We start from the raw sequence: 23,043 nt of genomic DNA, 5'->3' as shown, positions 1-23,043 counted from the left end.
AGTTTGTGTTCCATCTTTTGATAAATCAAGGTGAATAGGAACCAATTGATAAACCAGACTTATATTCCCGAAAAACAGTCTAGTATTATCAATCACCTCACAATAATTGTATGATGGCGAAACTAGATATTGTGGAATCACAAACAATGACACGAAGATGTTTGTGATCAAGTTTTATCTTGACTATCAGAGAAATAGTTGGGTTTGGTTTTACAATCCTAATGAAGTCTTACAAGTCGTTAACCTACAAGGTTTAGGAAAACCTAAGGTTAAAGGAGAATCGACTCTAGCTTATGCAACTAGTAACACAGGAGGTGTGGGGATTAGGTTTCCCAATTGCTAGAGTTCTCCTTTATATAGTTTTCAAATCAGGGTTTGCAATCTAAGTTACCTTGGTAACAAAGCATTCATTATTCGTCGTTAGATGAAAAACCTGATTCAACCAAGCTAATATATTTCAACCGTTAGATCGAAATTAGCTTGTTACACACAAATGAAATTTACCCTCATTTAGGTTTATGAACCGTAACTACACGTGTACACCATGTTGACTCATCAATAGTTAACCAAAGTTAGACATATGATTAACTCTCATATCAACCATATTTATCTTAATCATAACTAGTTCAAATGACTCAAATGAAACTAGTTAAGGAGCCGCTCAATTGCTATATTCTTATAGAAGTATACAAGAACACAATTGAAGAAAAATCGGTTTGATTCACTCGAATCAATTCATGAACATTATATCCACCGTTTGCAAAGATTGCATTCCTTATAATATGTTTGAGCATTGGTCGGTTGACCCCACCAAGTGTTGGTATGTCAAGTTTGGTTGTCATATTTTAGAATCGAAACTCATGTTAAGAGTTGCTTGATTATGTACTAGAGTCAACTTCGTATAGGTTAGCTTGAAAGTATTAGGATATCAGACATTACAAGTATTGCGAAGTCTTGAACATGTGAAGAATCAAGGAGCTACAACGACAACAATCATCCTTCCACTTGAGGTTAGTGATATTTGACTTGAACTGTTTCATTCTCTAACGTATCTTTCAAGTCGCGCATATTGAAAACATAACTGCGAAGCATATTTGAACTCTATATAAACATAGTATTAAGGAATACAATACGAGATTTATTGCTTAACCATTAAACTTTGTAGATAAGACATCACCATAATCATTTGAACGCTATTGTGATTATGTATGGGTATGAGGTGAGGATTTCATCCTAGGGAACAATGTTTACATGTGTTCTAAGGAAGTAAGTTCATGAACTTATTTGTGGACCGAAAAGTAAATTTCCAGGTGTTATTGGTTTTGTTATTCATTGCATATATTATGAACAACCAATATGTGTGATAGAGTATAACCGCTCACAACTTGTTGTGTTCTTGGTAGAATTATTCACAAAGGCCTGACTATGTATTGGTATAAATTTTAATAGTAAAACCGATCTTAAGTAATCACCTGTGGTATGATCGGATTTTGTATGTCTGGCCAATTAAAAGAAAAGGGGAACCGATCCTTGTAAGAGGAGCAGTACATCAAAGGGAACCGATCGTCGTATGGAGTGCAGCAAGGTTTATAGATGAAAGGGGAACCGATCCTATGGACATGTGCAACACGTTTTTAGACAAAGAGAAACCGATCCTATGAACATGTGCAACACATATAAGTTAGATACCATATATATGTGGGGAACCGATCCTAGTACCTAGTCAACCGAATTTTTGGAAAGCTTGTGTGACTATGCACAGTACTCACATGGAGGTAGAACCGAAACTTGTTTTGGTAGAACCGTAAACCCTTGATTGTGATTGAATGTTGGTTTGATCAATCACATAGTTCTTGAAAGTCAGATGAACCAATTCTAAACTTGTTTGGAAGTGTGGCAAATCGGTTTCAAGGTTGTAAGTGTGAAAGAGAACTTACAAAGTAAAGATGTCGACAAACTTTGAACACGTGTTGTGAATTTTTATTTCTTTAATTGTTCAAAGATATTCCTTAACGGATAAGGGAAGAGAATACCAGGACCGAAACATAAGTAAGTGAAGAATCTTTCAATTAAGGTTATTAATTTCATTTTATAGAGAAATTACTAAATTAGTAATGTGCATTTACTAATTAGATTTTCCGAGAGATTTCGATCATTATTTTTGAACAGAGCATTTCTAGGAATTATAAAAACCGAATATGTGCTTTTATGAATATCTTGAGAATATTTTCGGTTTTGGAAATTCCTTGGTGTCTAAACTTCCTTGTCTATAAATACTCGAAGTTTGCCTTTCTAGCAAACTAATCCTTCGTAACAACATATTTACTCTTTTGTTGTTGTTACTGGTGTAGCCGCCTATTCGGAGAGGAGAGTAACCTAATTAGGAAAAATATCTTATGGACGCTCAGTTTAAAGTCTTCTTTGGGATTAAGAAGCTATAGCGTGTACCGTTGGTGGGAAACTAGATAATTGAGGTTTATCTTTTGTTTTCGATTGATTTGATTGACTAACGGTGGTATAAATCTGATTGCACCTGGTTTGTTTATTCTTGAGAATCTTCTCTTCTGATATAAGATTCACTCAAACTAGGTCAGAGTTTCGACAGGGATCTTTAGACTGTTGTTAGTTCTAAAAAATATCTTGTGATAATCCATTGTTAACAGACTTCGTTCTGTGCATGATTGATCACAAGAGATTCAAGTGATTGTGTGCAGGGTTTTATTGAATATTTAAGAAGATTTGAATACAAAGAAGATATTGAAGATCTGACTTGGGTTTTATAATCTTTGGTGTGCACAATACTTGTTTCGGTAAAAGAGGATCCAATTAATAATCGGTTTATCCTTGTGGTAGATTGGAATGATTAATTGAGTAGATCGGCATCAACACGATTCTTCGGATTAAAGGTGTTGTTAGCTTAATCTTAAACGATTACCTTTGGATGATTGAACATAAGATAGATCTAAGGACCTGACGAAAGATTTTATGTTGAGATAAACGGAAGATCCTTTGTCCGACTCATATCACTTGGTTGAATAGAGTTGATACAAAAAAGATTTGTTGTTCCTTTACTGTTTGGAATATGAACTAAAGGAATTGTTCCAAGTATGTGACATATTTATAAGTTGGAGGCATGGGAATACAGAAGAAACTAGATGAACTATAGGGTTAGTTATTTGGTCTCAACTATATGAAGTTAGTGTAATTTTGTGTAGCGGCTTAATCCTGAGAGTATTCAATTCTTGACTAGGTCTCCCGGGGTTTTTCTGCATTTGTGGTTTCCTCGTTAACAAAATCTTGTTGTGTCATTTACTTTTATATTCCGCATTATAATTGTTTTATTATAATTAAAGTAAATTACACAAACGTTAAATCCTATTTACTTGATAAGCAATCCTATTGTGTTAGGTTAAGTCCGAACCTTTATATCAAGTAAACATACTTTGTTGTTGTATTGTCTCGATCTCGTATCCATAGACCATCACAAAAAGTGTGAACGGATTAGTTGTATTGTCTCGACTCAGTCCATAAATAATCACTTTCGGAGAAAGGACTTATAGGTAGGAAAAGTTTTAGCTTGAGGTATATTTGGGTACCCTCGCCCTTTCAATTGGTATCAGAGCAGGGAAACACGAAAAGATCTAACAATCTGTGTTTGGTGCGATCCAACCTATAAGAATGAACTCGATTTCTCATGAATCGATTTCAATTAACGTACCGTCAAGATTTGATGGAACAAACTATATATGGTGGAAATATGCTAGGAGATATTTTCTTCAATCACAAGACTTTAATACTTGGTTAGTAGTCGTCGATGGTTATACTCTTCCAAAGAGAGAAAATCAGAAACTGAGCTCAAACGCTTAGCAGAGTTTTCGAACGAAGAAAAGGCACTTGCAAAGCATAGTTCAGATGGTTTGAATGCTATTATCCATGTTGTAAGTCGTGATTTACAACATCATGTGTCAACATGTCATACTTCGAAAGAAGCTTGGGATAATCTTCAGATCGTATTCGAAGGAAATTCTTCAGAGAAAGAAACTAGACTTCAAACCCTCACTTCCGAGTGTCAAAACCTTCGAATGAATGACAACGACACTTTTGAGGAGTTTCACATTAAACTCTCTGAGATAATTAATGCTTCTTTCTCGTTAGGAAAGACTATTTCTGAAAAAGATATAGTATGCAAGATTTTCAGATCGTTGCCATCAAGATACGATTCTAAGAAACATGCAATCATAGAAGCAAACGATATTTCAACTCTCACACGAAGCACACTCGTTGGTAAGTTAAATATATTTGATCATGAATCACAGTGTATTCAAACCAAAGGAATCGCTTTTAAAGAAAAAGTTCCTAAAGCTTAAATGGAAAGGAATAGACAGTTGGATGATTAAAATGAACAGATTGCAGAAAATTATGATGATGAAATTGAACAATCATTGTCATTAATTACTAGACAGTTTCGATATCTCTTGAAGAAAAGAAACAAGAGATTTGTTAAGGGTACTTATCGATCTTCTCGACCGCATGATCGAGTTCTTGTCAAAAAGGATCAGGAAGAAGATGATGAATATCAGCCACAATGCTTCAAGTTTAAAGGGTTTGGTCATATTGCTAAAGATTTTCCCAATCTTAAGAAATACACTGGAAGCAAGGCATTGGATGTAACTCTAGACGAGTCCTCCTATTCATATGATTCTGAAGAAGAGGAAACAGTTGATGTTGCATTAGTTGTCAATCTTATTCCTTCCTCCTTCATTAGTGATTTACCCATTTTAAAAATGGACATCTCTTCCAATGTTATTAAATCATCTAATGGTAAAGGGAGAAGTAAGACAAGATGCAAAAACTGTCTTAACAACAGAACTGCTAAAAGTTGCGTTTGCAATTGTAGTCTATCCCAAGATACTTCGTTGGTTCGAGGTAACAGAAAGAGATTTTTTCATACTATACTAGATCAAGAACACTCTGGTTGTTTAGAATTCCATAATGAGAGAAAATATCATACTACTGCCACTTGATTGGTATTATAATTCTTTCCTCATCTTGTGTGCCAAATTTTGAGCGAGGAAGAAGAAAATTCAAGGCACTTTTGTGTAGATTATGTAAAAAATATCTAGTATTTGAAGATATTTGATATATTGCTATTTTAGGAATATTATATTTTCGGCAGTATGAAAAGTATAAAAGGATTCTTTTCTCATTTTGATCATTCCTTATCCGAACTATGGGTCTGGGTCAAATGGTTTCTCTGGAGAAGATGCAGGATCAGAAAGATCATCCTAAAACTAAGTCTGGATTATCTCTTGATATTAAGGGTAAAATCAGAAAGGGAGATTGGATTAGCAACAAGGAAAAAGAGATTACTCTGAAGAAAGCTCAGTGTATTGAGGCATTGACACATTTTTGTGTTCAATCGAAGACAGAATTACATGCTCTTGCAGAATCCTTCACGAAAATTTCTCATCTGCAAGAGATTCTGGTCAAGAAACAAGGTTTTTTACTTGAAGATCTTCAAAAGATGAAAAGTAGTAATCCACCTTCATTCAGTTCAGACGTCAAGGACTAGGTTGCAAGGAAAAATAGACATTAATTTTTGATTTCTTTCATTGTTTGTATTGTCTATAATGAATAAAACTATTATGATTAGTAATTTTTCTTGTGATAGTTTTCGGTTTACATATCGTGTGCTTAATTTCTTTTATCTTATTGCTATATATGTTTATGGGATGTTTGATTTCAGTTTTACTACCTTAATATTCGATCTCATATATTGTGAACCCTTATGGTTTGGGTGACATTTTGATTTAGCAGGATTAAGTTCTAGCCATAGTAGGTAGGCTTTATCAAAGGATCATGAAGGGTTCTGGTAGAAACAATATGTGAAAAAGTAACAATATGTTGAATCGGTTTTGGTTTAGCATAAAAGCATACGTGTTTCGACGGTTTTCAACTTTTTCTTGCAATTGTTAAAACCGGTTTTCAACCTTTCTCTGGTAAAGGTTGAGTTGTGTTGTTATTCTTTTGTTTATGTATAAGGATGACAACGTAGTGATATTTCAATATCAATTCTCCCTGGACGAAGATGCTATCATATTGGAGAAGTGGATGCGAAATTTGAGGTATCGATCTTGTTAGTTAATTGTTTTCCTGTTTAAGAAAATCCTGAGTTTTATTATATATATTTGTTTCTTTTGCTTAACAAAATTTCGGTTCAATTGATATTTATTCCATGATGTGTGTGTGGATGTGTGTTTCAATTGGTTCCGGTTAAGAAAAACTATTGTTATCTTTCTTTATTGCGTGATATCAATTGTTTAGGCTTACAAAATTTCGGTACAATTGATGCGTGTGTGTGATTCAATTGGTTCCGGTTAAGAAAAACCATTTTTATGTTGCTTTTGTATGGTATCAATTGTTTAGGCTTACAAAATTACGGTGTAATTGCAGTGCTTTTAATGTCTATGTTGTTTCAATTGCTTCCGGTTGAGGTGAATAATTATGCAAGTTGATTTATTTTGGTTTGTATGAATTATTTATGGCTTAACGAAATAATTTGTGTATGAGATGAGTTTTTTAGTCCAATTCGATTCCGGAGAAGAAACTAAGTTAATTCTGATCTTAGTTTGTCTTATCAAAGTGAAGTTTCGGTTATTCAAGTCTAATCGAATGCCTAAACAAGGAATGCTAGTTAACCAAAGTTATCCATATGATTAACTCTCATATCAACCATATTCATTATAACCATAACTAGTTCAAATGACTCAAATGAAACTAGTTAAGGAGTCGTTCAATTGCTATATTCTCATAGAAGTATACAAGAACACAATTGAAGAAAAATCAGTTTGATTCACTCGAATCAATTCATGAACATTATAGCCAAGGTTTGCAAATATTGCATTCCTTATAATATGTTAGAGCATTGCTCGGTTGAACCCACCAAGCGTTGGTATGTCAAGTTTGGTTGTCATATTTTAGTGAATCAAAACTCATGTTAAGATTCGCTTGATTATGTACTAGAGTCAACTTCGTATAGGTTATCTTGAAAGTATTAGGATATGAGACATTACAAGTATTGCGAATTCTTGAACATGTGAAGAAGCAAGGAGATACAACGACAACAATCATCCTTCCACTTGAGGTTAGTGATATTTGACTTGAACTGTTTCATTCTCTAACGTATCTTTCAAGTCGCGCATATTGAAAACATAACTGCGAAGCATATTTGAACTCTATATAAACATAGTATTAAGGAATACAATACGAGATTTATTGCTTAACCATTAAACTTTGTAGATAAGACATCACCATAATCATTTGAACGCTATTGTGATTATGTATGGGTATGAGGTGAGGATTTCATCCTAGGGAACAATGTTTACATGTGTTCTAAGGAAGTAAGTTTATGAACTTGTTTGTGGACCTAAAAGGAAATATCCAGGTGTTACTGGTTTTGTTATTCATTGCATATCTTATGAACAACCAATATGTGTGATAGAGTATAACCGCTCACAACTTTTTGTGTTCTTGGTAAAACTATTCACAAAGGCCTGACTTAAGTCTTGGTATAACTTTTAATAGTAAAACCGATCTTAAGTAATCACTTGTGGTATGGTCGGATTCTATATGTCTGACCAATTAAAAGGAAAGAGAACCGATCCTTGTAAGGAGTGCAGTACATCAAAGGGAACTGATCCTTGTATGGGGTGCAGCAGGGTTTATAGCAGAAAGGGGAACCGATCCTATGGACATGTGTAACACATATAATTTAGATACTATATATATGTGGATAACCGATCCTAGTACCTAGTCAACCGAATTTTTGGAAAGCTAGTGTGACTATGCACAGTACTCACATGGAGGTAGAACCGAAACTTGTTTTAGTAGAACCGTAAACCCATAATTGTTATTGAATGTTGGTTTGATCAATCACATAGTTCTAGAAAGTCAGATCAACCAATTCTATACTTGTTTGGAAGTGTGGAAAATCGGTTTCAAGGTTGTAAGTGTGAAAGAGAACTTACAAAGTAAAGATGTCGACAAACTTTAAACACGTGCAGTGAATGTTTATTTCTTTAATTGTTCAAAGATATTCCTTAACGGCTAAGGGAAGAGAATCCCAGGATCGAAACATAAGTAAGTTAAGAATCTTTTAATTAAGGTTATTAATTTAATTTTGTAGGGAAATTACAGATTAGTAATGTGCAATTACCAATTATATTTTTCGAGAGATTTCGATCGTTATTTTTGGACAGAGCATTTCCAGGAATTATGAAAACCGAATCTGTACTTTTATGAATATCTTGAGAATATTTTCGGTTTTGGAAATTCCTTGGTGTCCAAACTTCCTTGTCTATAAATACTCGAAGTTTGCCTTTCTAGCAAACTAATCCTTCGTAACAACAGATTTGCTCTTTTGTTGTTGTTACTGGTTTAGCCGCCTATTCGGAGAGGAGAGTAACCTAATTAGGCGAAATATCTTATGGCCGCTCATTTTAAAATCTTCTTTTGGATTGAGAAGCTCTAGCGTGTACCGTTGGTGGGAAACTAGATAATTGCGGTTTATCTTTTGTTTTAGATTAATTTGATTGACTAACGGTGGCTGAAATCTGATTGCACCTGGTTTGTTTATTCTTGAGAATCTTCTCTTCTGATATAAGATTCACTCAAACTAGTTCAGAGTTTTGACGGGGATCTTTAGACTGTTGTTAGTTTTAAAGACGATCTTGTGATAATCCATTGTTAACAGACTCCGTACTGTGCGTGATTGATCACAAGAGATTCAAGTGATTGCGTGCAGGTTTTTATTGAAGATTTAAGAAGATTTGAATACAAAGAAGATATTGAAGATCTGACTTGGGTTTTATAATCTTTGGAGTGCACAATACTTGTTTCGGTAAAAGATGATCCAATTAATAATCGGTTTATCCTTGTGGTAGATTGGATTGGTTAATTGAGTAGATCGACATCAACACGATTCTTCGGATTAAAGGTGTTGTTGGCTTAATCTTAAACGATTACCTTTGGGTGATTGAACATAAGATAGATCTAAGGACCTGACGAAGGAGTTTATGTTGATATAAACAGAAGATCCTTTGTCCGACTCATATTACTTAGTTGAATAGAGTTGATACCAAACAGATTTGTTGTTCCTTTACTGTTTGGAATACGAACCAAAGGAATTGTTCCAAGTACGTGACTTATTTATAAGTTGGAGGCATGGGAATACAAAAGGAACTAGGTGAACTATAGAGTTAGTTACTTGGTCTCAACTATACGAAGTTAGTGAAATTTTGTGTAACGGCTTAATCCTGAGAGTATTCAATTCTGGACTAGGTCCCGGGGTTTTTCTGCATTTACGGTTTCCTCTTTAACAAAATCTTGCTGTGTGATTTACTTTTATATTCCGCATTATAATTGTTTTATTATAATTAAAGTAAATTACACAAAAGTTAACTCTTATTTACTTGATAAGCAATCCTATTGTGTTTGGTAAAGTCTGAACCTTTGTATCAAGTAAACATACTTCGTTGTTGTATTGTCTCGATCTCGTATTCATAGACGATCACACGAAGTGTGAACCGATTAGTTGTATTGTCTCGACTCAATCCATAGACAATCAATTTCGGAGAAAGGACTTATAGGTAGGAAAAGTTTAAGCTTGAGGTATATTTGGGTACCCTCTCCTTTTAATAATATAAATGTTAAGGTCATGTAAAAAATCGATTTTAGAAAGTAACCCACTCGAGTATGCAAACGGGTACGCATACTTAAGTAGCCGGACCAAGTTTGGGTAACGTCAGTACGTATAAAGGTGCGCATACTACTTACATTTCCAAACTCCAGCAGAAATTCACGGAGGTAAGCTTTCCACAAGTATGCGTACGGGTACGCATACTTGCCCAGACGTCAGCAACCGCCAGTACGCGTACGGGTACGCATACTTCGGGCTCCCGGTTTTGGACTTGCACACTAATGTGATTAACACACTATGTTTATATCCAAACATGGTTACTTGATTCTAAACTCTTTATTTCAATCATTGAAACTTTATTAGAGGATGTTTATAGTTGTTATTCACAAACTATTTTTCATCAAAATGATTTTCAAGTTATTGAAATTATCATAATGAAAGATTCCAAGTCTTTACCAAAATGATTGTATCACACAAACCATGGAAGATGTTACTCGACAATTTTCATATTATCATATTATGACTTTTGTCAAGAATGTAAGATGAACTTGGCCGAAGAGAAAGCTTGCGAACACATATTCCGAGAAATATGTAAGAGAGTTAAATGGAGATATAGTAGAAATAAACTTTCCAAGTGATAGATGAGTTTCAGTCTCACATACCTTTTGTTGATGAAGTTCCACAAGCTCCCCTTAGTAGTTCTTCGTGTTCAAATGATGAACGCCGTGAAAGATAAATCTCAACTACACATTCTATGTCCTAGTCCGAGACATCTAAATAGGATAGAAATCAAGACTTATAATTTTGATCACTAACATTGACAAACATGCTTGAGATATCAACACATGCGAGTTCGACCGAGCAATGCTCTAACAATCTCCCCATTTGTCAATTTTGATGACAAAACTATCAATACATATGGATTACAAAATAAATAAAAACTTTGTAGCTTCTCATCCAAATGATTGATCTCCTTGGCATCTTCAACACGACTTGAAATCTTCGTCACTTCCAACTAATCGATGATTCTAAACGTGTTCAACTCAACATCATAGTTGTTGAAGATCCGTAGTGATAACAATGAGAAACAAGTGTTCTAGATCATTGTTATACAATGTCATAGTATTATTACACAACATCAAAGTTCAATTGTATCACAACTTTGACAACAATACTATGGTGATATGTATCACTCCCCCTTAGTCAATACATCATATCAATATGAAAACCACTCCCCTTACATAATGATCTGTAAACCATATGTATTTGTAGTATGAAACTACACATTAATTCTCCTCCTTTTTGTCAATATAAATTGGCAAAGGTACGAAAACTAGTGGGATCATGATGAAATTTCCATAGAGATTCTTCATGACCAAAAGAGAACAACATACCAGCAAATTTAGATGCAATCATAAATCCTAAGCGAAATGCATTCATCAAGGAGTTTATAAAGATACAAGATAACCCCTATAATATTCCATAGCCGCACTCCCCACAAAGATATGGCAATTAAGCACAAGTTCAAAAAGAACTCTCCCCCATAAAATGTCATTCCTGAAAGAACAACAAAGGCGACCTTGCTTTTACAAGAAAAGAAGGATTTCTTTGGATATAACCAAATCACATGAAAACATGAATTTGTATCCGAAAATCTCAATTGAATCAACCACAAGAATGATCAAATTCAATTGGTCATGCTCGACATAAGAAAACTTACGGGGCAACACAGTACATACACAAAGATGTGGATCAGGGAACATCAATACTGCGGAATAAACAAGAATTCATTCTATTTTTCATCACTATTTTCACAATGACATATAATGATTTATGCTTGTAAACAAAAATTCATCCTTTCTTCCGTCAATATTTGCATAATGACATAAAAAGCCTAACTTTTGGATTGTCAAAAGTTCATTCTATATTTTATCAATACTTTCATACCAACATAATAGAGATAACTTTTGAACAAGTATGGGACAATCAAGGTTCGCGGACGTAAACAACATATCCCATAACAATTTGCAATATATAAAACTATAAAGATTAATACTGCAAAAATCATCTTCCAAATAACTTAGAATTTAAATAAATAAATCTAAAAACATTGAAGATGAAAACTTTTGGAACTAGCTATGTGTAATCACAATAATGGCTATTCCAAACCCTAGTAATCCTTTAAATAAAAATAAGAACAAAAATTCTGATAAGAAGTTTCCTAGACAAATAATCAAAAACAAACTCTAAAGACCAGTCATGATCACAAGCACTAATCAGAGTTCAGGTACGGAAGCTTCACTGGTTCCAAGGCCTTCAAGCTTGTGAAAGACAGAATTAACAACATCTTCATACACGGCATTGTAACGATATTTAAGTCGTGTCTTCATTAGAGCAAGTTCGGTGTTGACCTTTATCAACTCAGTTCTTAACCCATCTAGCTCTTTTAGAGTGTTAACACGCAACTTCTTTGCAACGTTAAACTGACCGATAAACCACTTCATTAGAAATATCTTCACCATCCTCAAAATCTGAGAAGTTCTTAGAAGATTGATAGGATGTGTCGTCAACTCCACTAGAGTTTCTTTCTCCTCCTCTTTGAGTTTGAGACCAAAACTCTTATCAACAAAACCTCTTGGAAAATTGCAAGTTCCCGATGAAGAAGCCATTCTTGACGAGAAAAAACTTGGAGTATACGTACTTTTCAAAAACAGGGTTTGGTATTTAAATGGTCTCACAGAAACTCAGAAAATAGGGTTTCCAAAGTCGGTCCGTGACAAGTAAAAGGATACTCGTAAGAACACAAACTTGGCCCATTATTCAAATGGCAGTTTGACAATAATATTTGGCTACCTGAGAAATTTCACAGATCTTAGCTCAATAAATTTTGCATTCTCATAGGAGATAAATTTAGAGCGTAAGCGTAGCAACTTTGACACAACAAAAATTTCAAAAACAAGAAATTAAGAAATCAAAAGGTTGACAAGACCATCACAAATACTTATGCAAAAAATTTTGTGAACGATAATCTAGCTAAGAGCAATAAGAAAATAGCTAGAGAGTCGAAAATATTTTGCCATCAAGTATACCTGAATACATCTCACTCTACCAGGATTTTTCTTGAGAGTGAGGTTTCAACCTTGTGATTAATTAGCACAAGTATTAGCTTTGAGCTCATTAGATGAACGTTGTTTACGGTTAAACCTCATTCTCCTGATCTTTAAAGGAAAACTTTTATGATGCAAAAAGTTACCATAGAATTTACTATTATCAATATATGACACATAGTTTCCTTTCTTACCTGAAGGAATTTGACCAGAGTTAATTGACAACCTGTTGATGAATTCTTTATATCCCTCTATTATCATTTTTAGGTTATCTTCCATACCTCCATTTTTGCTTCCTTCTTCTGGTACCTTTTTCACATCATGAAAAACATAATCTCCCTTCATTGAAGAATATCAATGAATTCTTCTTCGACGAAATGGTTTAGGAAAACTGTTTCTTATTCGAACATTTGAGGAACACAATGGACTGACCTTCCTGGTGGTGTACACATGGTAAGTACTAAACCCAATAGGTTTAGACATATGAATGTCAGTTACACCTTTGAGAATTAAAACTAAGGTGTGTTGAAGACGAACAATATAATTGTCATTCAACCTGGAATTCCTCTTTTGCTCAATATTTCCTTTTGAATCACAAAATAGACATACTTTATGATCGCCGGAGTGATTAGAGGCAATAATCTTAATACCATCGTTGGGAGACTTCTTCCTTCCATGTGATGTAGAAATTCCTTGATTAGAGGAAGACACAAGCACATCTTTTTCAATAGGAAGGGATTTTGATTTTGCTCATGAACCAGTAATTTTTCCAGTTAAGTCGGAAGCAGTTGGCATAGTGGACTCTTTGGAACATTCTTGAATAGGGAGTTTACTCAAAATAAGTTCAGTTTCCAAAGCATCCTCTTTAAGTTTCCCCTCATGAAAGTTCAGTGAAGGACAGACAAAGGCGTTTTCCTCACGAAGGATTTTTAGAAGAGAGCCACGCTCATTTACCATACCAACAAGAACATAGACTTTGTGTTTCAACCGATTGACATTATCAGCCTGGATTCGAACAAGCTTTAGAATCACTGCACTCTCCTTTGCTATTCTTTTCAACTTCAGAGTCAGACTCGTCAGTAAGGTAGTCAGGTTAACACCTGTCAATGTATGTCTGTTTCTTTGGAACGCAAGGTTCATCTATATTCGAGATTGACAAATCTTTCTCTTTAATAGACTTTATGGAAACAGAATTTTTATATCTGGCCATGCGTTTATCAGAGACAATATCGTTCATCCTCAGATCGCTACAAACACAGACTTATCAGGTCTTTAACGTGTTTGCCTACTCTTATACCAATTGAAAATGCGGGGGTCTAACAACCACACCCAAAAATTCGTTTGGAAATATAAGAGGACTTACTCAAATATACTTTATAGAGAATCATCCATACAGTCAGACTCTATTTAGAGAAAAGTATATCAAAGAGTTTTATATCTCTACCTCTTAATTCAATCCGCAATCAGCAAATAGAAATCTGCGAGCCCGATTGAATATTGGAGGAGTAAACTTGAACGGTATCAAAGACCAATGTTCAAGGATCAATCAACAACCAATGGTTGGATTTCCTAATTGATTGATACAACGCACAACCTGTGATATTTCAATTATATAACAAAATATAATGCGAAAAATAAATAACACATATACCAGAATTTTGTTAACAAGGAAACCGCAAATACAGAAAAACCCCGGGACCTAGTCCAGATTGAACACCACACCGTAATAAGCCGCTACAGACACTATCCTACTACCAATTAACTTCGGACTGGACTGTAGTTGAACCCTAATCAATCTCACACTGATTCAAGGAAAAATTGCTCTCCTTACGTCTCTGATCCCAGCAGGATACTACGCACTTGATTCCCTTGGATGATCTCACCCACAACCAAGAGTTGCTACGACCCAAAATCGAAGACTTGATAAACAAATCTGTCTCAAACAGAAAAGTCTATTGATAGAATAAATCTGTCTCCCAAAGAAATACCCAAGAGTATTTGTTCCGTCTTTTGATAAATCAAGGTGAACAGGAACCAATTGATAAACCGGACTTATATTCCCGAAGAACAGCCTAGTATTATTAATCACCTCACAATAATCTTAGTCGTATGATGGAGAAACTAGATATTGTGGAATCACAAACGATGAGACGAAGATGTTTGTGATCACGTTTTATCTTGCCTATCGGAGAAATTAATCTCGAGCAAATCTTAGAGAAGATATTACTCAAACTATAGAATCAGGCAAGATTAGAACACGCAACTACACGAAAAATAGTTGGGTCTGGCTTCACAATCCCAATGAAGTCTTTCAAGTCGTTAACCTACACGGTTTATGAAAAAAAAACTAAGGTTAAAGGAGAATCGACTCTAGCTTATGAAACTAGTAACACACAGGAGGTGTGGGAATTAGGTTTCCCTGTTGCTAGATTTCTCCTTTATATAGTTTTTATATCAGGGTTTGCAATCTAAGTTACCTTGGTAACAAAGCAATTATTATTCAGCGTTAGATGAAAAACCTGATTCAACTAAGCTAATATCTTTCAACCGTTAGATCAAACTTAGCTTGTTACACAAAAATGAAATGTACCCTCATTTAGGTTTATGAAGCATACCTAAACGTGTACACCATGTTGACTCATCAATAGTTAACCTAAGTTAGCCATATGATTAACTCTCATATCAACCATATTCATCTTAACCATAACTAGTTCAAATGACTCAAATGAAACTAGTTAAAGAGCCGTTCAATTGCTATATTCTCATAGAAGTATACAAGAACAAAATTGAAGAAAAATCGGTTTGGTTCACTCGAATCAATTCATGAACATTATACCCACGGTTTGCAAAGATTGCATTCCTTATAATATAAATGTTTAAGTTCATGTACACAACCGATTTTAGAAAGTAACCCACTCAAGTATGCAAATGGGTACTCATACTTAAGTAGCCGGACCAAGTTTGGGTAACGCCAGTACGCGTATGGGTGCACATACTACTAACACTTCCAAACTCCGGCAAAAATTCACGTAGGTGAACTTTCCACCAGTAACCGCCAGTACGCGTACGGGTACGGGTACGCATATTTCAGGCTCCCGGTTTTGGACTTGAACACTAATGTGATTAACACACTATGTTTATATCCAAACATGGTTACTTCATTCTAAACTCTTTATTTCAATCATTGAAACTTTCTTAGAGGATGTTATATAATTTTTATTCACAAACTATTTTTCATCAAAGGGATTTTCAAATTATTGAAATTATCATAATGAAACATTCCAAGTCTTCACCAAAATGATTGTATCACACAAACCATGTAAGATGTTACTCGCCAATTTTCATATGACCATATTCTGACTTTCGTCAAGAATGTAAGATGAACTTGGCCGAAGCTAAAGCTTTCCAACGCATATTCCGAGAAATATGTAAGCGAGTTAAACTCAGCTCGAAATCTCAAAAGTGTATAATAGAAAACTATATCGTAACACGACTTATGTCTCAATATAGGAGATAGAGTAGAAATAAACTTTCCATGTGATAGATGAGTTTCAGTCTCACATACCTTTTGTTGATGAAGTTCTACAAGATCCCCTTAATAGTTCTTCGTCTTTAAATGATGAACGCCGTGAAAGCTAAAGCTCAATACACAATCTATGTCCTAGTCCGAGACATCTAAATAGGCTAGAAATCAAGACTTACAGTTTTGATCACTAACATTGACAAACATGCTTGACATAACAACGCATGCGAGTTCGACCGAGCAATGCTCTAACAAAAAAGGGAAGTGCAAGTTAACTTCAAGCTGCTGAAAATAATAAAAAGGAAGTACAAGTTTTAGAAGTTAATCCCGAAAAATGTTTTGCTAAAAGGCACAGAAAACCTCATGGCCGAAGTTATAAAAACAGAAGCAAAACAGTTCAAGAGTGCGTTGAATGAAAAACACGTCAAGGATTGCCTGAGATTGTTATTTAAGTCTCCATTGTCTTATGTTTATATCTTGTACCAAATAAGGTAGTGATACTATTATTAATCAATTTGAAAATTTTAGAATTTAAAAGTTTGACTTCCATTTTACTAATCGGCCGGCACTCATTAGAAGTGTAGAGCATGTAAATTTGGAGCTCAGAAGAGTCCAATTTGTAGAGGGTAAAAATTAGAGCCGTTGTTGGATGATTAAGTTTTTAGCGGTTCATATACATATATATATCCATAGGCAGCCAAACAAAAGTTGCGCGAGTAGAAATGCAAAACCAGAGGCTTAAGTTGTGACGCACCGAAGCCGCTAACGATCAATAAAGAACCGCGTGGCTTATAATGAAGCGTGCGGCTCGTGGTCGACCATAGTGTTCATCCAAATATTTTTTCCCGTTTTCCTATCTGTTTTTCCAATTTCATTCATGCCATAGCAGGAGAAAAAATTGGTTCTATAGAAATTTCCCTAAGCAAATTTTGAATCATGAGGTTTATTTTGGATCACAATGTTAGGTTCGAGATTTCGTGGCAAACTATAGGTCAAAGTCACCGATGTCATATGATAGACAAAGTCTTATGAGGAATATTTTCCTCCATATGTCAGTTTCTTAGTCCTTGTGCAATTCCAAAGCATAATTCAATTTTTTTGGATCACGAAACAGTATGTGGATCTAAGATGGACTATCATAATGGATAGTGGAACTCTTATTGCCCAGTAATACAGTAGGTAGGATTTTTGTTTCCGACTCAATTGGCTCGTCTAAATCTTACTAGTTACATGATCTGATTGACTTATTATTAAATCTGACTCGGAATTTATTAATACAGTAGTTTTTTTTTCTTTTTCTTTGAAGCATGAAATATATTTAACTACCGAAAAACTATTACATGAGGGTATATGATACCCCAAGATTCATCAATTACAGGTGCATTGGTAAGCCATGAATCTACTGGATAATGGAGAAGAATAGCCGTCTTCGGATCAAAGTTGCATCGAGGGAGGATGTTGGTGTCGAAGGTCGAAAGGTCTTCGGTCAATGCTTTCCACAAAAAAACTTGTATTTTTGATGGACATTGCAGTGTCCTGGGTAACTTAGATAGAGGTAGAGGTGTCCGACGCAATTGATTGAGGTTGCTATTCATGCAATTGTATCCCAATGATGCGGTAGAATGCCCGAAAAATATTTGTCCACTCCTTTTGTTTTTCCGCTTTATCCATAACTTGAATTTAGTCGGTAGATTTGATTGAGTCTTGAAGGAGAATCTAATCTCTGCCGAAAGATGAAGTGTTAAAGCTAATAATGCTATTACTAAGGCTACTAAAGATGTAACTACGAAACAAACGGATTACAGACTCAAACTAGGTTACACTGAAAGAAACGAAAATAATTGTTTTGCAAAGTAAAGTACTAAAAGGATACTAGAGACTGAAATAAAGATACAAAAGACTTACAGACTCAACTAAATACGAAAGTGCTTTGAAATATAAATTTACTACTACAAGAATACACTTAAAATGTTGAAAGATTATCCAGAAAGGTGGGTGTTTCACCGTCCCATTAGCACCCTAATTAGGGTTTGTTGCTTGTTCTTGTGGTATCAAGAAAACGTAAAGACCTCATGGTTTATCTCAATCATGTCTATATTCAGAATGAGGTTTTCTTGAATTTGAGGTTTTGTTGATTGGCTCTATGATATGCAAAGTAAAAACAAAGGTAAAGAGGTAGAGGGTGCGGTTCTGCCACAGGTTGCGCCACTGATGTATGAAAAATGTCCACTAGCATGGTTAGATCTTAAGTTGCCAGGTCTCTAATCTCTTTCACTTGATATTAATGATTTTTGTTTTACCAGGGTTTGTTTTGTTGGGTACATGACTGAGAAAATTTTACAAAGGCTTCTATAGATACCACTAAATCAGCAAACCTGCTGAGCTAAAACTAACTCCAAAAACATCTGACGATAAAGCACCAAGAACCATCTAACAAAACATCAAGGCATAAACACAAGAGACTGCCTTCCAAGGGGACACAGAACAGGTTCAAATTTTTTTTTTCTTTTTAAAAACCTAAAAATCACCTGCCGAAAACTCCGCTTAAAGATTCTAAGAGCGGATTAATGACTACAAAAGGTTATTGCTAAGGAAAGCAACAGAAGAGAGGCTTTTTATTTTTTTTGATAAATTATTTTTGATCGGAGAAGGAAATCAAGGCTAAAGATCCGACTAGATTTAGGTTCAACGTAAAAGATCGAACAACCGATCTGAGAACTGATATTGAATTTGGGAGAACCACAGAGGAATAACACAAGAACCTCAACAAACCCCAGCTTTTTTAACTTACAAGGAGAGAGATTAGATGTAAAAACAATTTTGTGAAATAGTAATTACCTGACATCATGAAAGAATTAATTGGATACCGTAGGAGAAACCCAGGATCAAAAAGGATGCTCGATGAAGAGCAGATCTGAAATACCTCCTTTTGAATATCACAAAGATCCAACAAGTACAATTACCATGAATAAGGTTTGATATCACAAATAATGAGCAAGCCATGATCTAATTGGTATCACAAATAAAACAAAGATTTAACTGCTGAGATTAGCTAGATTCATGGCGATGTTGATAGGATGTTGGAAAAAACTCGCAGTAGAACCGGCTTGATGTGGGAAAGCGACTCTCATTCGAAAGTTTCTTCTTTCCAACTCAATTGGCTCGTTTACATCTGGCTCAAAGTTTATTAACTAGTTAAAATAAAATTGTACCAAACTTAAATGCCTATGAGTCTGATGTTGATCTGGTTGACTTGTTATTGAGTCGATATAAAATTGTACGAAACTTAAATACGTGAAGATTACCCTTTGTTTCCTTAAGTGCGCATCCGGTTGGGTGGTTTTGGGGAGAGTTAATCCGCACCGTTTAGACCGTGACTACTGTAGATATTTGATGTCCCGCCAGCGTGGTCAGGCCGTCTCAGCGTCCTTGTTGTCAAGGGGAACACTCTTCGCTCAACCAACTATACCGACATTTCTATTTTCCATCTCGCTTCAGATTTCCGTACTAATCCGCTTCCCAGTACATCCCCACCATGTATATCCCGACCGATGATGTCCGAACCGGAACAGCTGCCCAGGCTAAATCTATCGAGCCACTGTTCTGACCCGGCCACCATCGGTATCCGACCGGTTCTTTTCTTTTTTGAGGACTAACTGACCTGCCAACAAAGGATTTACCGCCCTTGCTTGCATAGATCTGTCCCTGAAACTTAAATACGTATCAGTCGAATATATGAGGTGAGTCAGACCTTGAGTCAGAAATCAAGAAGAAAAAAAGAAAAATAATGATATAACATCTGACTCACATTGAGTCAGATTCAGATCCAAGGTTCAGGGGCGTAAAAGTGAATTTACTATATCAAAAGATAGAGAGAGATAGGTCTTTCACTGAACCTCACTGAAACCTTAAACCATCGTTCATGGCAATCTCTTCTTGTTTGCGGCTCCCACTCTCACCATCATGGATAATACGAACGCCATCATATTCATCATCATTCCAATTCTCAATCCCAAATTACAATCTAAATAACAATCAGAGATTATACCTAATCCCTAGATTCTATTGTTCCACTTCTTCTTCATTGGACCAGCTTGTAGATATTCCACCACCACCAGCAATAACAACTACAGGATTGAAATGGGAATCATTTCGGAAAAAGAAAGTTGTAATGCGTGTTGGGTATGTCGGAACTGATTATAAAGGTCATTCCTTTTTCCCCCTCCCTCGATTATTTTAAAGGCTACTCCTTTTTTGCACCCAACGATTGATTTGCTTTTAAATTTGTGTATTATGATTGCAGGTTTGCAAATTCAACGACAAGAGACCTCGGCAATGAGTAAGTTCCGCTCCAATTTCTGTTCACTGTTTGCATAATTTAGGTTAGAACTGTTAAATTAGTGGTGGTGGTGGTGAAGGAGGAGGGTGGTGGTTTCTTGGTTACCAACTTGTCATGTTGATGATCCTTAAAAAGTCAGGATTTAGTGTTTATCTCAATGTGGGTTTACTCTATTTCTATAAATGTTTGCATAATCAAGTTAGAACTGTTAAATTGGTGGAGGTGGAGGGTGTTGTTGTTGTTAGAACAGTTAGATTGGTGGAGGTGGAGGGTGGTGAAGAGTGGTGTTGATGTTAGAATTAGAACTGTTGAATTGGTGGAGGTGGTGGGTGGTGTTGTTCCACCTATCCAATTTATATCATGCTTTGTTATTGGGTGATTTACATGTTCAGGATCCTAATATGTACTTCATTTAGATGTGAGAACCCTCAAACCACGCGGTTGTGTGTTAACTCATCCTGCAATTAGATAGTGTGCATGGAGCGATTGTACTAATGGATTGCAGTTTTTACTTGTAGCTATTGAGGGAGAATTAGAGAAAGCAATTTTTAAGGCTGGTGGAATCCGTGAAAGTAATTACGGAGATTTGCAAAAAATTGGTTGGGGTCGGAGTAGTCGAACAGATAAAGCAGTAAGTGAGTGGGTTTGTTCATTTGTTTTAAGCGTGTCTTCTTGTTTACTGGTTTATTTATGTTTGTCTGGTATGTCTAGGTTCATTCGTTGGCAACTACCATCTCATTGAAAATGGAAATCCCTGAAACTGCATGGGTAGATGACCCTTGGGGGATTGCTCTTGCAAATTATGTTAACTCTAATCTTCCAGACAATGCCAAAGTTTTCAGTATTTTACCTTCCCAAAGGTAAAGATGGCATTCTGTATTGTAGCTTTTGCACCTAAGTTTATAGATCTTTTGAGGCCGTGTATATTGAGGTTTCTCTGATCAGGAGCTTTGATGCAAGAAGAGAGTGTACTATAAGGAAGTACACTTACCTCCTTCCGGTAGAAGTTATTGGGATTAAGAGCGATTGCAGCTCCGCGGAAATAGATCATCATTTGTCAGAGTTCAATAGTATTTTGAACTCTTTTGAGGTTCGTGTGACCATTGTTTTGTGATACCCTACTAAATTAATCTTGAAATTGTCGATTTAGGAGTACTGAGAATTACATCTGGGAGGGATTGAAATGTAAAGATTTTTTCTCTTAATTCTTTGCATGTCCATTGCAGGGAGAACATCCCTTTCATAACTACACGATACGGTCCCAGTACAGGACACAACCTCCAGGCGGAAAAGTGGCGAAAACAAGAAGAGCAATAACATCTAATAAAGCATCAGATTGCAATTCTGAGAAAATTGATATAGTTGAAAAAGGTGTGGCTGATGGAGTGATTACTTCATCCAAAGATTCTGACGAGCATTTAGATGACATTGTAGAAAACAGTGAAGAGGTGTTGCAAGTTCCAGGCACAGTCCAACCTATCCGTGCTAGATGGCTACATGAGCCTGATGAGAGTGACAAAATAGGCGCAGCTCACTTCAGAAAGATACACGTATGTTCTTGCGGAGAAGTAGAAAAAATGCAGGGAAAGAGTTACATCGAGATCAACATTGTTGGGGAGTCATTCATGTTGCATCAAGTAAGTCCATTTTATACTTCAAATATTCACCAGCTTAAAATTTCATCTCACTATCAGGTTTCTAGAAACATGTGGCCAAGTGTCAGTCAGAAACGATTTTGATTTTAGAAAACACGGTCTTGATTACATTTTTTTTTATATATAAATTCTCATACTCTCATGTCAAACACGGCCAGATACGCAAAATGGTTGGGACAGCAGTTGCAGTAAAAAGAAAGTTACTACCACGGGATATAATGGTATTGTCCTTGAACAAGTTCACAAGATTCATCCTACCAATTGCTCCATCAGAGGTACTGATTCTCAGAGGAAATCAGTTTACAGTGATAAATCGCAATGGCAATGCAACACGTCCAGAGATGAAGACGCTTGTAGAATCCGAGGAAATACTAAAAGGAGTGGATAATTTCTACAAATTTCAACTTCTGCCTCAGTTAACACAGTTCTTGGAACCTTCCCAGGCTCCATGGAAGCAATGGGTTGAAATCCTTGACGCCAACACAGGCATGCCAGATACAGAAATGGAAGACGTCAGAAATGCTTGGAAAGCATGGAAGCAGAGTTTCAGGCGCTTCTGATTAAACCCGTCAGGCATTTTCTGACGACATACTTACTTACACTGGCTAATTGCTTCCGAGATTTTCACAATTTCACTGCTGTAATTACTGTAACCGAAAATTTTTTTACCGATTGAAAATTGAAGTGAAGAAGTAAATTACTTCAGAAAATTTTGTTTTCCA

At 35.6% G+C, this 23,043-nt stretch overlaps 1 protein-coding gene and 1 long non-coding RNA gene across 2 annotated transcripts; one reads left to right on the top strand and one right to left on the bottom strand.

Annotated features, from left to right (window-relative positions):
- Positions 1-17,632: 17,632 nt before the first annotated feature.
- On the bottom strand, positions 17,633-19,503 carry LOC113361760. The gene is made up of 2 exons (XR_003365311.1): positions 19,166-19,503; positions 17,633-18,050 (listed from the first exon to the last, which is right to left on the bottom strand). It is a non-coding gene; the product is annotated as an uncharacterized LOC113361760 (long non-coding RNA).
- A 714-nt stretch (positions 19,504-20,217) lies between these two features.
- LOC113357794 (putative tRNA pseudouridine synthase) lies at positions 20,218-23,043 on the top strand. The gene is made up of 7 exons (XM_026601251.1): positions 20,218-20,532; positions 20,631-20,666; positions 21,185-21,297; positions 21,378-21,526; positions 21,612-21,756; positions 21,893-22,303; positions 22,480-23,043. Exons 1-7 carry the CDS (start codon positions 20,250-20,252, stop codon positions 22,879-22,881), a joined length of 1,539 nt encoding a protein of 512 aa, XP_026457036.1. The 5' UTR covers positions 20,218-20,249; the 3' UTR covers positions 22,882-23,043.

The sequence above is a fragment of the Papaver somniferum genome, chromosome 3, assembly GCF_003573695.1.
Source record: "Papaver somniferum cultivar HN1 chromosome 3, ASM357369v1, whole genome shotgun sequence".
NCBI lineage: Eukaryota > Viridiplantae > Streptophyta > Magnoliopsida > Ranunculales > Papaveraceae > Papaver > Papaver somniferum.
This window is presented reverse-complemented; position numbering and strand designations above follow the sequence as displayed.